Source organism: Sorex araneus, chromosome 3 (assembly GCF_027595985.1).
Source record: "Sorex araneus isolate mSorAra2 chromosome 3, mSorAra2.pri, whole genome shotgun sequence".
Taxonomy (NCBI): Eukaryota; Metazoa; Chordata; class Mammalia; order Eulipotyphla; family Soricidae; genus Sorex; species Sorex araneus.
The window spans coordinates 238081509-238095413 of NC_073304.1; the positions used below are offsets into that span (position 1 = coordinate 238081509).

General features: G+C 70.2%; 1 protein-coding gene across 12 annotated transcripts in view; it reads right to left on the reverse strand.

Moving 5' to 3' along the window:
• RBFOX3 (RNA binding fox-1 homolog 3) overlaps window positions 1–13905 on the reverse strand; it is a 141682-nt gene that overhangs the window by 26948 nt on the left and 100829 nt on the right. For 2 of the 12 annotated variants that reach the window (XM_055133113.1, XM_055133103.1), the window contains exon 1: window positions 4919–5059. The exons of 7 other annotated variants lie outside the window; for them this stretch is intronic. In XM_055133113.1, the coding sequence (XP_054989088.1) occupies window positions 4919–5020 (102 nt within the window). In that variant the 5' untranslated portion in view covers window positions 5021–5059. Of the gene's footprint in view, window positions 1–4918; window positions 5064–13905 lie in introns of those variants that run through there. 3 more of the 12 variants (XM_055133114.1, XM_055133104.1, XM_055133105.1) reach the window with 3 other exon arrangements.

Here is a 13905-nt window from a genome sequence, read left to right on the forward strand (position 1 = left end):
GTACCCGCCCTGCCCTCGGGCACGGGCCCAGCGCTGCAGAGTGGGTCGGGCTGGGACCCGGCACCAGGGAACCGCACCCCCCACCCCGCAACCCAAGCACCAAGTCCTGTCCCTGAAGGCGTGTCGGGGCAGAGCGCGGGCGCCTGGGCAGCGGGCAGCGGGCAGCACCCATCAGCTGTGCCTTCTGGGGCCGCCCTGCGGGTGGTGACTCTGGGGCTGGCCTGGCCGCCCGTGGTGCCAGCCTGTGCCTCGGGGCAGTGCCCGTGCGGTGTGGCCGGGCACGTGGGGCGAAGCCCGTCCCCAGCCCTCTGCGGGGAGGGGAGAAGCTCCCGACACATGAGCCCCCGCGGCCGCAGCCCCTCGCCCTCTGCCCCCGGCGCCCACCTCCTGTGGGGACACGCCCGTGAGTGGACAGTGGGCCTCGGGTCCCCCGCCCGCCCTGAGCGACGGCAGCTCCAGCGGAGCTCGGGGTCACCGTGTGGCAGCCCCGGGACCCTACGGCCCCCACGGGAGCACCATGCGGGTGGCTGGCTCGGGCCCACGGCCACGTCCAGGCGGCTGCAGGTGGGTAGTGCCCAGCACGCCCTGCCTGTCCCCTCCCTGGGTGTCTGCCAGCCCGGGAGGTGTCACCAGCCACAGTGGGGCCTCGTCGCTGGCCAGAGGTGGGGGAGGAGGGCTGGGACGCCCCGGAGGAAGTCGGGTGCGGGGGCGGCCTGAGGCCCCCAGAGCGGGTCACTCTAGGAGGACCCTAGACTCGGGGGCAGAGGGGCGGGGAGAGCAGGCCCCTGTCACACGGCCCGTTACAGAGGGCCCCACGCTCCCTCCCACGCTGCCACCACCTCGGGCTGGGCCCGGCCTGCAGCTGGCCCGAGGCCCCGTCGCCCCCCGCTGCCCCAGGAACCCGATATTCTGCTGGGACAGAGGGCACCGGGCCGGGACTCGGCCTCGCCGCCTCCAAGGACAGCTGCGTCCGCCGCTGCCCTGCCTGCCAGGCTGGTGGCTGCGGGCACCCGGCCATGCCCAGGGAGGCGACACTGGGCTTCTTCCGGCCTCTGCTCCCGTCCCCGCAGGCCCAGGGGCCGCCTGTTCTCGGCACGAGCCCGAGCTGTTTCGGCTGCCAGAACCGAGGCCTGGGGCGGGAGAACCGTTTCCTGGGCCTGGCGGGGCCTGGGGCGGGGACGCTGCTAGCGGGAGGAGCCTGGGGGGCTGGAGCCAGGGTGAGGGTGAGGTTCGGGTGGGGGGAGCGGAAGCCCCTCACAGAAGCCCAGGGCACCGTCATGGCTCCTCCACCCCCCCCCCCGGGCTGTGCCTGCGCCCGAGGCTGAGACGGGAGTTTGTGCAGCTCTGAAGAGGCCCTTGCGGGTGGACCAGCGGCCCCGGGCCCGTCTGTGCCAGCTGCCCTCCCCGACACCACCCGGCCTGGCCGTCCCGTTTCCAGCCTGACCATCCACCCTCCAAGAACCCGCGCCCTTGCAGGCCTGGCCCAGGAAGCATCTGTGACCCGGCTACACTGCAGGCCGGGGGCGTCCGCGGGAGGGGCTGGGCGGGCCGAGAGCCCGCCTGCGGGCATCCATCCCCCTGTGCCTCCGTGTCCCCATCAGCACACTCCCCACCTCCCCGGCCTGTCTCCCCCACGGCCAAACATGTGCTCCTGGGCCGGAGAGCCGGTCCCGGGGAGGCCTTGCGCGTAGTTCGGACCGGCCGCACTCAATCCTGAGCACAGAGCCAGGAGTCAGTTCCGAGCACCGCTGGGTGGGCCCCAAGCAAAAACCAAACCAAAGGCCAAAAGCAGCGCTGGCACCCCGTCCCCACGACCACGCGACTCCGGTCACTCCCCCCCCCCCACCACCACCAAACAACACGGGAGAAGCAGCTTCCTGGGGGAGGGGTGTCCCGGCGTGCACGCTCAGGCTGGGCCCGGGGCTTCCCTAGGACTCACTCACGGGCCCCGGACGGGGGTGGACTCGGTCACATCACCTGCCTCACTGCATGCGGGCTGAGGGCCTCGGGTCCAGGGCACCCCGGGAAGGCCGGCCCCAACACGCCTGCAGGCGAAAGGCCTCGGCCTCCTCTGGCCAAGGCAGGGCGAGCTCCACCGCCCGGGGGTCCCGACCCCACCCCAGGAGCCCCGCCACAGGCACCATGTCTGACACTGGCTCTTCCTGGCTGCACCCCCCACTGCAGGAAGAGCGTCCGGACGCCCCAGAGCAGGATTATCCGGAGAGCAGCTCTGAGGGAGCCCCTGGCCCTTCCGGAGACACGACGGAGACATGACGGAGGCATGACGGAGACCACCCCATGGCAGAAACTTCCAGCAACAGGACATCTGAGATGCCCCAGCCACGAAGAGCCTCGGGTCCCTGAGCCGCCACATCAGCCCCACGGCGGCCCCCGAGGCGGCCCTGCAAAGCCCCCAAGCTGGGCCTGGGGAGGTTCACGGCCCCCAGCAAACGTCCCACCCTGGGCCCGGGGCTGACCCTATTCCCTGCGGCTTCCTCCGGGGCCCTGCTGCTCACTTTCGGTGCTTGAGGGCTGACTCCCGGCTGCCCTCTTACTGGCGGGGGGGACACCAAGGGCCCGTGGCCTCCCCCGGGTCACTCCAAGGCGGGTGACACTGGCCCGGGGCTTCCTGATGGAGCCAGAGCCTGAGGTGGCCCCTCCTGGGGGCCCCTGGGGACAGGAAGCCAAGGAGGATGGGCGGAGGGCACGGGACCCAGGGCCTGTGGAGGGCTCAGTGGTCAGGGCCAGGCCGAGTGCATGGCCGACTGGGGTTCAACTCCGCCCGGCATGGTCCCCCCCAGTGCCCGCTGGCGCAGCCAACACCGAGGGGCCCGATACCCCCAGGACTGTAAGGCCTCAGCAGCCGTCCCGGGCCCTCGGACTTGCCCGTGGGCCCCCAGACCTCCTGCGCACCCCTCTGAGCCCCCCAACAAGAGACGCCACGCGGCAAACGCAGGCTGGGCCCTCGGGGGGGGGAGGGGATGGAGGCTCCTGCAGCCTCTGGGCCACGGGAACCCGGAGGCCGAGGCCGTGCTCCCGCTGGCCCCGCCGGACGCCTGCTCCCGGCCCAGGGCTGCGCTCACCGCCACTCTGGCCGCACGGGCGTCCCCTCGCGGGTCAGACACGCCGAACACGCAGGAGCCGGGGGAGCTCGGGCCCACCACGCCCAGCCCACAGGTGTGAGGGACAGGCCGGCCCTCGACTCTCCGGCATGGTCATCTCGGACCGGCGAGGGCTGACCCCAGAGCGGCCCAACCCGCAGAAACCCGCCCCCATGGGAGCCTGGAAACGCTGCATTCTAGAACTTTCCCGCCTGCAGAGGCACATGGTGGCCCTGTGGACGGGAAGCCAGATGCTTCCGGGGGCCGGGGGGCTGTGGGCGCTGCCTGCTGAGGCCTGCCCAGGGCTCGGTGCAGGCCTGGTCTGCTCCTCGGCGGAGGCCTCCTCGCTCGGGGGTGCACCCGCCCTGCCGGAGGGAGCGGGCCGGGCCCGCGGGCCGCGAGGGGGTTCGTCCCAGCGGGAGCGTCTGCCTGCAGCTGCCTCCGGGGCCGAGACAGCTGGACTCGGCCCGCAGGCCCGCCTCTGGACACCCTCTCCAGGGGAAGGGCTGGTTCCCGGAGCTGCCCACAGGCACGCGCCTCGGGCCGGTGTGTTGACCCCCAGAGCCAGGCTCCGTCCCCTCCTGCCGGCAGAGTCAGGACCCCCGGGTCCCCGAGCAGCTCCTGCACCTGCAGAAACATGGGGGCACTGGAAGTTTCTGGAACCCCTGACTGCTGGGACTCAGTGACTACCGGGGCCTGGCCCCCACCTGCCTGTGGCTCGGGGACCCGCCGGTGGCTCCTACCATCACCCGGTGATGCCCGGGACAGCCCAGAGGTCACAGGTGGTCCCACAGAGCTGAGGGTCACCTGCCAGCCCCGTGCCGTGACCCTCCCCCACCATTGCTGGCTTCTGTGCCTTTGCCTACAGCCGGGGGCGTGGAGAGGGACCCCTGCATGGCTGAGCCGGGGGCTGGCTTCTGTGGTCCTGCCCGCAGGGCCCCCCACCTCGGTCCCTGGAGAACCCAAGGGGTGGAGGGACAAGAGGGCACCACCCAAACGTGGACCCCTGCCCAGCTTATCAGTACTGCCAGGAGCAAGGTAATGCATTCACATGTGTGCAAGCACACACACAGACCACACACACGTGCATGCTCACGCACACACACGTACACACACACACATGCGCGCACACACACACAGGCTTAGATCTGTGCGGGACGGTTGCCCCAGACGGTGGGGCCTGGGGTGGGGCCCCGGTGCGACCCGCTTCATGCCTGGCTCCAGGTGGCGGCTCGGACTGCGGCCCAGGAGGCGGTGAAGGCGCCCCTCGGCGCCCTGAAGGGGGACCCCGAGCCGCGCAGTGGGGCGCCAGGGTGGGCGATGCTGATGCGGGGCTCCGAGGGGCTGGCGCGGGGAAGCGCAGCCCAAGGGGCCAAGGGGCGGGCGTTGTGGGGAGAGGGAGAGGGAGAGGGAGGCCCCCTCGTCCCCGCGGCGGCGGTGGCGGACGCAGGCCCGGGGCCGCACCGGCTCCGCATTGGGTGGGATCGCCGGACCACCGCTTGTCACCTCCTGCCAGGCTCTGCGCGCGCCACCCCCGCGGGGCGTCCCGGGGACCGGGGCTCGGAGCCGGCCCGCGCCCTGCAGCCCCGCGGCGGGCGGGCGTGGGTCCGGCCCCCTGGCCCCAGGTCTCCGCGCCGCAGCGGGGCCCCAGCCCCCACCCGCCTCTGCCTGGCCGGAGAAGTTGCCCCAAGTGTCGGGCGCGCCGGGCCCCCCCGCCCTCCCCGCGGGCTCCCCCGGGACTCCGGCCGCGCCCCCTCCCGCGCCGGGAAAAGTTGCGGCGACCGCCCGGCGCGCGGCCCCCGGCCCTTGGCGCTTACCTGTTGGAGGAAGAGGATGGCGGGCGCGCAGGGCGCGGAGTGCGGGAGCATGCCGGAGTTGGGCAGCAGGACGCAGCCCGAGTTGGCCATGGAGCACAGCATGGGGCGGCGGGGCCGTGCGCGCCTCCGCCCGCCGCGTCCCGGGGCGCCCCTCCCCCGCGCGCCGGCCTGGGCAGCGGGCAGGGCGCGGGCAGAGGCCGCGGCGGCACGGGGCGCCGGGCAGCCCGCACAGCCCGCGCGTGTGCGCGTGTGCGCGTGGGGCGCGCGCGGCGGCGGGAGGGGCGTCCCCGCGGGCCCGGCAGGAACCCCCGCTCCGCCGAGCCCGCGCTTAACCCCTCGCCCGCCGGCGGCGCCCGCGCGCGCCCCCTCCCCGGGCGCCGGCCGGCCGCAGGCGCGCGGCGCGGGTCGCGGGGGACGCGCCGCTCCCCGGAGGCCGCGGGCGCGGGTGGCAGTGATGTAATGGGACAGCGCGCAGACTTCCGACCTCGCCGCAGCCCGGCCCCCGCCCCGCGCCCCGGCCTGCCGGGAACCGCACGCCGCGCGCTCGCCGCGCGCTCGTCCTCGGCACGCGCCCGCGGCGCCCGCGCCCCGGCCGGAGTGGGCCGGCCACCCTCTGGACGCCCGCCAGCGCCCGGCAGGCCCGGCCGCCCCACACTGCGGGTGCAGGACTGTGCGCCGTGATCGGCACCACAACACACGCTCGTGGTCTCGCCGAGACCTGCGCTCACAACACAGCCGTACAGCGCCGAGAGACGTCACCCGCACCTCCACACGCACACAACCACACGCAGAGTGACACACACTCACACAATCACACACGGTCGCACCGAGAGCCGTGCATCACCCCCCCAAACACACACACAGACACACACACAGCCCCGCGCTCACTCCACACACACTGCACGGCCCCCCTCTCAGGGCACGTGTCCAGCTGCCAACGTCTGCAGCGACGCACCACACACACACACACACAAACACACACAGAGTTACACAACAGAAGCATGGGTCTACATGCTCACACACAGGCCCGGCCCGAGCTGCAGGGACGGGTGCCCCAGCTGTGCCGTTCGGCCTGGACAGTCGGGAGGTGCCCGGGCCCCCTCCTCGCTGCCCTTTCAGAGGGGCCTCCTGAGCGACTCTGGGCTCCCCTGCCCCTCAGAGCCTGCCCGTAAGGGCTCTCACTTGCCATCAGCCCTTCGGGGCGCCAAGCCTTCCCCAGAGGTGGTGTGGCCAGAGGGACACCCTTTCCGGGGCACCCTGAGGCCCACTCACCTTTTCCTGGAAGGGAAGGGGTGCGCCAAATGGGCCAGAGGGATGGGCTGGGGGACACAGGGCCAGTTCGGGGTGGCCTCACCTCCCCAGGAGCTGCCCTGGGCCGCCTGGGCTGGGGACGTGCCCAGCTGTGGCCGCAGGAGCTGGCCAGGTCAGAGACTGGCCCTGCCTGCAGGGCTCCCCGCAGTCCCCCTACAGCTGATGACACTCGGTGGCCCAGAGAGGACAGACACTCGCCGCCGGGCGGGATGGGGGTGGCCGTGCCGGGAGCGGGGCAGGCAGGGAGCCCCGGGCGCGGGAAGGCCCCGGTGGGCCTGGCTGGGCGCGTGGCCTGGGCACCCATGCAGGGCCAGGGACTCCCGCTCCTCCCCCCTGCACCTCCTCCCCCGTGCTGGACGCCGCCCCCCATCCTGCTGCTGTGGAAATGAGCTCCCGGCCCCAGGGTGAGCGCCGTCTGGCGAGGAAGCCAGGCCCGCCAGCCACGGGGGCACCCCGCGGTGCCAAGGGCTGTCGCTCCCGGCCGAAGGGGCGCTCTGAGCGGGACCCGGGGCACGCTGGGCATCCCGGCCCCTGGGCCGTCCCCTCCCCCACGCCTCCCCCTGCCCGGCCTGGCGCTGGCTGGACACACCAGCCGCTTCGGGCTGCCCAGGCGCCTGCAGCGTCCCCGTCCGCGGAGGGACAGAGCGTTGGCGCACGACACATCCCGCCTGCAGTCCCGGCAGGGCCTGGCCCCAGGGCCGACCTGGCAGCCTGGGTGCCCGAGCTCTGCCTGCCCCCACTCCCGGGCGCCCTCGAGCTGTCGGCCTGGTGCTCGGAACTTGAAAAGCGCCCAGGAAGAAATGACCCACCTGCCCGAGTCAGGCGCGCCTTGCTAGGGAAGCCGGGGCGGAGCTGTAATCATTCCTGCGCTCCTGGGCACCACTATAAATACCAACGGGAGAAACCTCGGCAGGCCCGCCAGGGCCGCGGGGAGACTCAGCTGGGGCCACTCCGCCCCTCCGCGCCCTCCGGGGCCGGGACTGTGCAGAGGCATCTCGTCTCGGCCCGGAGCTCGAAGAAGGGAGCCGAGCTCGGGAGGAGGGTCTGAAGGACGGGGCGGTGTGTGTGTGTGTGTGTGTGTGTGTGTGGCGAGGGTTTGGGACAGGGTAGCATCTAGCAGTTCCCCGTCCCCCACTTTTGGGGACCCCCTAAAGGCAGTGCTCTGGCATGTTCCAGCAGGAGACAGGACACCCCGCGGGCTCTCTTAGGAGAGTGGGGGCCGGTTCCTGCCCCTCCCCCTTCCCTCCCATCCGGCCTCCGCGTGGCACTGGGACAGCCACTGGGGGGGGCGCGCTCCCACCCGGCTGCAGAGTGAGGCAGAGCCAGGGCCCGAGTGTGGGGGCCGGGAGGGGACTGTCCACGGCATCTCCCCAACATCTCCCTGCAGCCTGGGGCGCAGCACCGGGAGCCCCGAATTCGGGGCTGCTCGGGGACCACGGAGAGAGGGAGGGGGAGAGCAGCTCGCGGCCCTCCTGTAAAGTGGGGCGCCTTCAGGGCCCCTCACGGGAAGGGGGGTGTTTCCGCCCTGCCACGTCTGAGCGAGTCCCCACCCGGGCAGGTGCGGGCACCTCCCGCCAGCCACAGCTGCCCCTCTGCGGTCAGGCCCGGGAGGACGGGGTGCCGGGCGTCCCCAGCCCGGGCCGCTCTGCTCCCTGAGCTCAGGTGGACGTGGCCAGCGCCCAGCGCCTCGCCCAGCCGGCCCCTGCCCTCCCGCTGCTCCCGTGCCCGTCCCCCAGCCTCAGCAGAGACTGCAGCAAAAGTACAAACTGGCGTGCAAAGGGAGTTTATTTATCTGTTTAATTAAGAGGCGTTGGCCAGCCACGCTCAGGCCCATCCGTCTCACTTACATCCACGTCCCAGCAAAATTAAACATAATAAATACAGGAAGCCTGAAAGGAAAGGGCGCGAGAGACGGATGGGCCGCGGCAGAAGTTGCAAAGGGCTGCAGTTATAAGCACATCTTTCTCTCCCAACTTCCTCTCCCGGGGCCCGGGGCCGGGGGAACACGCGCGAGGGGGGCCGTGGGTGCCCTGCAGCTGCTCCCGCGCACCCCCGGGGCTGCGCGTTCTCTATTTCCAATGAGGCCCCAGGCCGCCTCCCGCGCCTCTCCTCAGGGGAGTGAGCACTCTGCCCGGAGAAGAGGTGCTGCAAGCGGCCAGCTCGGGGGCCTGTGGCGAGGCGGCGAGAAGTTCTGCCAGGTCCTGCTGCCTCTGGGCCGACTCCTGGCATGGCGGCAGCGGCGAGAGCCCGGGGCACGGCGTCCTGCAGCTGCGCAGGGTCACAGCCCCGTGAGCCGGCACTCGACACGCACTCGAGTGTCCAGAGGGGGACGTGAGGGGTGGCCAGGCCCAGGAGAGCTGCGGCAGTGACCGCGCCCCTGGGACCTCCCACCCTGACCTGTCTTGTCCTGGTCGCGCCCGCGAGCAGGGGTGGGGGAGGCAGCGCCAGGCCGGCCACTCGGGGCATGGACTGGCCCCGGGTCCCGAAGCTTGCACAAGCTTCAAGGCCAGCCCCCGGCCCACCAGGGCCCGGTCCCACCCGCCACGCCACGCACAGCCGCCCTGGCTTCCCTGGGGCCTTCTCCTGGGCCCCAGGCCCGGGTGTGGCCAGGCCAGCGTCACTGGCCGCAGAGTGGGCGTTCACCCGTCGCGCAGTGCTGGGCCGACTCCTCCCCACCTTCGCCCCGGGGAGCCTGTGAGAGCTAGGTGGGGTGCTGACCCCCGATGAAGCCAGGGTGCAGCTGGGGGAACAAGCCCTGCCACGGGGCTCCCTGCCCATGTCTGGGGGGGCTCAGCCTGGCCCACCCCTCCAGCCCACCCCCCAGTTTGCGCCTTTCCCAAGACCCTGAGTGGCCACAGGAGAGTCCAGACTAGATGTGTTCTCAGAGACGGGCGTTCCCGCTCCGGGTGGCTCCGTGACCGACACCCAGGGCCACTGCGGGAACGCGCTGCGGGCTGGCCTGGCCCTCGGGACAGGCTCGGCGCTGGCTGACCGGCAGGACGGAGAGTAATCCCGCCCTGCTTCGGGGGCTGGCCCGGGCCTGCACCCCACCCGCTCTGCCTCAGCACTGGGGCAGCGCCCAGAGCAAGTCTGGGAGGAAACGGCACAGCCAGGACTGCGGAGTGGGCGGGTGACAAGCCCGTCCCTTGCCTGCCAGCGGGCGGTGCCCGAGACCCCAGAGAAAGGGCATCTCCCGCCTCCCCGGGAAACAACCGGCAGAGTCCAGTCCCCTCTGCTGCTTGCTGTGCTCAGGGGTCACTCCTGACTCTGCTCAGGGGTCACTCCCGGGGGGCTCCAGGGACAAGAACCCGGTCCAGGCAGGAGTCCGACGTGTCCTAGCTCTGCCCCTTCCTGCCCCCACCGCTGTGGTCATTCCGCCTCCCGCCACGCAGCCGGCCCACCTCCATCTCACAGAACAAAGGCCAGCGGCAGCCAGGCCACGGCGCCTCTTCTAAGACCCCGCAGGGGCTGGGGGTGACCCGCCGGGACCTGGAGAACAGGGCTGGGGCCCTGGGGGGTGCTGAGGGAGGTGGTGTGTTTGGAACACGGCTGGATTCCAGGTGCTGGTCATGGGGACACCAGTGGCCTGGTGGCCACAGCCTGGGACGCAGCCCCCCGTCCCCCCAACATCCGAGTCTAGCTCAGGTGAAGACGGCAGGAACACGTTTCCAGCACCCTGAGCACTGACCGTAGAAAGGGCTGATGCTTATTCTTCTGTTCAACGTGTGTGTGCATGTGCGTGCGTGTGCGTGTGTGTGCGCGCGTGCGTGTGCGTGTGTGTGCGCACGTGTGTGTGCGTGTGAGTGTGAGTGTGCGTGCGTGTGTGCGTGTGAGTGTGTGTGCGTGCATGTGCGTGCGTGTGCGTGCGTGTGCGTGCGTGTGCGCGAGCGTGTGTGCCTGCGTGTGAGTGTGTGTGTGTGCGTGCGTGTGAGTGTGTGCGTGAGTGTGTGTGTGCGTGAGTGTGTGTGCGTGAGTGTGTGTGTGCGTGTGTGTGTCCCTGTGGGGAGAGCTGACGAGGAACCGCCCCCATTTTTCTTCCTTTCCATAAAGACAGCCTCTTCACTTCGCTCTACGTTAGAATAAATCTTACTTAGCGGAGAAACCACATGTCCACACCTGTAGCCTTGGGCGAGGAAGGCCACGGGGGGGGGGGGGAAGCTTCCTGGGGAGGAAGTAACAGCCGGATGGCTCCCAGGGTCCAAACACCATGAAAATCAGGGTCTCGAACCCCAAACACGTCCAGAGGACCACAGCTAAGGCCTTTGTCTCCAGCTCCCAGCCGGCACTCAGGGAGTTAAGGAAAAGCGCCCTCGGAGCCTCGGGGAGCGCGTGAGGGGCTGGCACTCGTGGCCCTTGCCCCTCGGAGCCCCCTGAAGTCAAGGCATCAGCTCATTAAAAGCTCATTAGGAGCCCAAGGAACACGGCCCGAAGAGGCAGCCCTGTCCTGGCAGAGCAGATGGCCCGGGGGGTGGGGGCACCGTGTCGGCTGCCCAGTGCCAAGCTGCAGACAGCTGAGTGATGGATCAGCCAGGCGGGGGGCGCGGGGCTCCCGACACAGTGCTCAGCTTGTCCCGGGACTCACGATGGTAGGGATGATCTCAGACTCAATGGACTCACCTCCCCGTCCCGCCCCACTCCTGGGCTTCAGAGACCACCCAGGAGCCCCTTCCTCAGGCTCCGAGGGGTGGGCGCCAGGCACGGGGCAGGGAGGGGCAGGCAGGACCCTGGCCAGCCCCAGCCCTGCCCTGCAGCTTAGAACACTGCAGGGAAGTGGCGTGGGTTGTCGCGGGACGGCAGCACGGCGGCCGGGGCCCAGGAAGCCACCTGACTCGGCTCGAGGCTTCTCGGAGGTCCCGTCCCCACGGCCCCCCCCTTTCTGCTCCATTTCCTTCCCCGGGAGAAGGGCCCCCCTCTCTCCTGATCTACTCCGGCACGGGGGCCGGCACTACGCTGGCACTCACGCAACTCTCCAGTTCCAAGGCATGAGGTTTCTGAGAATTCACTGGCAGGCGGGCGGGAAGCTGGCAGCGGGCTGAGGGCCCGCACTGCTCCGAGCACTCCAGCCGCTCCGCCCGCCGCAAGCTGCCGCATCAGGCTGGGGGCAGCCGTCTGTTCCCGTCCTCCTCCCCGGGCTGCTGTGACTCCTGGTGCCTGCTTGATTAATGCCCAGGCAGCAGAGACCGAGCGTAAGGGGCTGTAATTCTCGCAGGCCACCACACTCAGGAGAGCAGAGCTGCAAGGAGCCGCCCCACGGCAGATCAAACACGGGGACCTTCAAATCGCCCCGTGGCCCAATTTCCCGTCGCTGCTCCCCGCCCGCAGCCAGTATCTGCCTTTCTCGGGGGTGGGGACGGGATGTGGATACCCAGGGCTCACCCCTCCTGGCAGCCAGTTGGCAGGACTCCACACCAGCCCGGCACACGCCAGCCCGTCAGCACCAGGGACAGGGGCAGCGACCGGCCGGGAGCCGCAGTGCCAGCCACAGCGCACAACAGCCCGCGACTGGGTCTTCAGGACCAGGGACAGCTCCACCGCCGGCCAGCACAGCGCGAAGCCCACCCAGACAGACAGCACAGAGCGAAACCACCAGAGGTGGCTTCCTGCACCACCCTCGCCCCCGCCTGAGCCAGGACACTGGCGATGGGTGAAGCCGACACTGGCGACATTTTGCTAGGGGTGGCCAGTGTGACTAGCGGTCACCAAAGCATCCTCCTCAGGCAGATGCGCCTCCCGCACCCCCCTTCTCTGGCTCCGGCCCTCCCCGGAGAGGAGGGTTCTCTTCCCTGGGAACACCTGGCCGGCTTCTGAGGGCCCAGCGATTTCCTTTCTGCCTCAACCTCCTCTCCTCCCCACTCGCCTCATTAGCATCTCCTGAAAGGCAGGCTAATTTCTCCGAGGAGCACCTGGGTGTTCACTGGCGCGGTGGCGGGGAGGCCATTTCCTCAGAAGCCTCTTTTATAAACCTGGGCCGTGTTGCCGCTCCGAGAGGCATGAGGAGACGCACAATGCAGGAAGATTACACGCAGAAGCCGGCTGCTAAATTACCTCCCGGGGGGCGGGGGGCGGGGGGCAGGGACCGAGGGGCTGGCGGGGACCCGGCCCGGACTCTCCCTGCCACCACCAACGCGCCAGGCCTAGGGAGAAATGCCGGCGTCAAAGTTGGGGGGAGCCCCAGGCCGGCCTCCCCTCAGGCACCCCGGCAGCTGCTCCCTGAGCCCTCCAGGCCCAGCCCCGCTGAATTGATCCCCAAGCCCCTCCCCCACTCTGCCTCCAGCCACTTAAAAATATCGCCTATAGATTTTCAAATGATTGCTACACTTTCCGAGAGAAGGGTGCGGTGGTTAAAAATTAACAGCAAATTTATAGGAATCCTATACGGCAATTACAGAATTATAATGAAGTGGCTATTGCTCGGCCGAGGGTGAGTCACTGGGAGCCCACCGGGGCGGAACCAGAATCTCAGCTGTAATGGAACTGTACTTCGGACAGGAAATGCCGCGGAGAGGGTCGATGGCGTCTTGAGGTGGCCGAGCTCCCCCCTGGAGAAAAGAAAGGCGGCCTCACGCCTCGCTGGGGAGCAATTGAGAAGGAGAACCACTTGTGCTGCTCGAGGGAAGGTGCTCGGGGCTCTGGGCAGCACAAGGCGGGAGCGGGGGGCGGGAGGGGCAGCACAGAGGGGAAGGATCATCGAGCCGAGTGGACAGAAGGCAGAGCCGGAAACCCCGGGCTGCTTCCTGCACGGCGGGGCGGCTGTGCCTGCCAAAACCGCGGTAAAAATATCCCAGAAACCACTTTCTCCTGAGAACCCCAACCAGCCGCCGTGGCCTCGCCCCCCCCCCGCCGGCCCCGGGGACCCCAGCGCCCCGCCGGGTGCTCCGGGAGGCCTGAGATCAGGGGAGGAAGAAGGGGGTCCCCTCTGGAATCCAGGAGTAAGTTTCCCTGGGGGGCCCTCGTGGCACAGGGGCGCGGCGCCGGGCTGTCTGGGTGCGCTGGTGCTGCCGGCTTGGCTCGGGGAGGCGGCCGCACCCGAGGCTGAGCCTGCGCTGAGGCGCCGGGCCCGGTGAGGCCGGCCGAGAGCCCTCGTCTGTCTCCTGTCTCTTAATAGGCTTCGTGTCTTCGCGGTTAGGTTATTTCGGGGCCTCCGAGGGCGGCCCCGGAGGTGTGGGAGTCCCTGCTGCGGCCGCCCTGCCAACGGGGCTGGCCCGAGTCCCCGGGGTGCCGAGGCCAGGGCTGCACCCCACGAGGCTCAGGGACCAGGGTGGGGTGGGCGTGTGCCAGGCCGTGCGGGTTTCCGGCACGACACCCCAGCCCGGGGGCAGAGCCTCAGATGCAGGCTGAGGCCCTCGCTGTCCGGTGCAGGCGGTGGTGGACACGCGTCCCTCGCCACACCCGACGGTCAGGACCAGGTTCCGGCGAATCCCAGAGCCCCTTCTCCGTGCTGGGCGGGCGGAGACACGCGTGTGACCCCGCCACGGCCTCCGGGGCAGCAACCTGAGCTGGGGAAGGGCCCAGCCACCAACATGGCTGGGGTGGCCCAAGACCCCCAACCCTGCACAGGCGAGTCCAAAGGCCCCTTCCTGGGCACATCCGGGAGGCTCGGGGGCCTCACCTCAATCCCTCTGAAGGTGGGCACTGAGCCCTCCCATCAGTGCTCAGGAGGCAGGGACCCTCCTGCA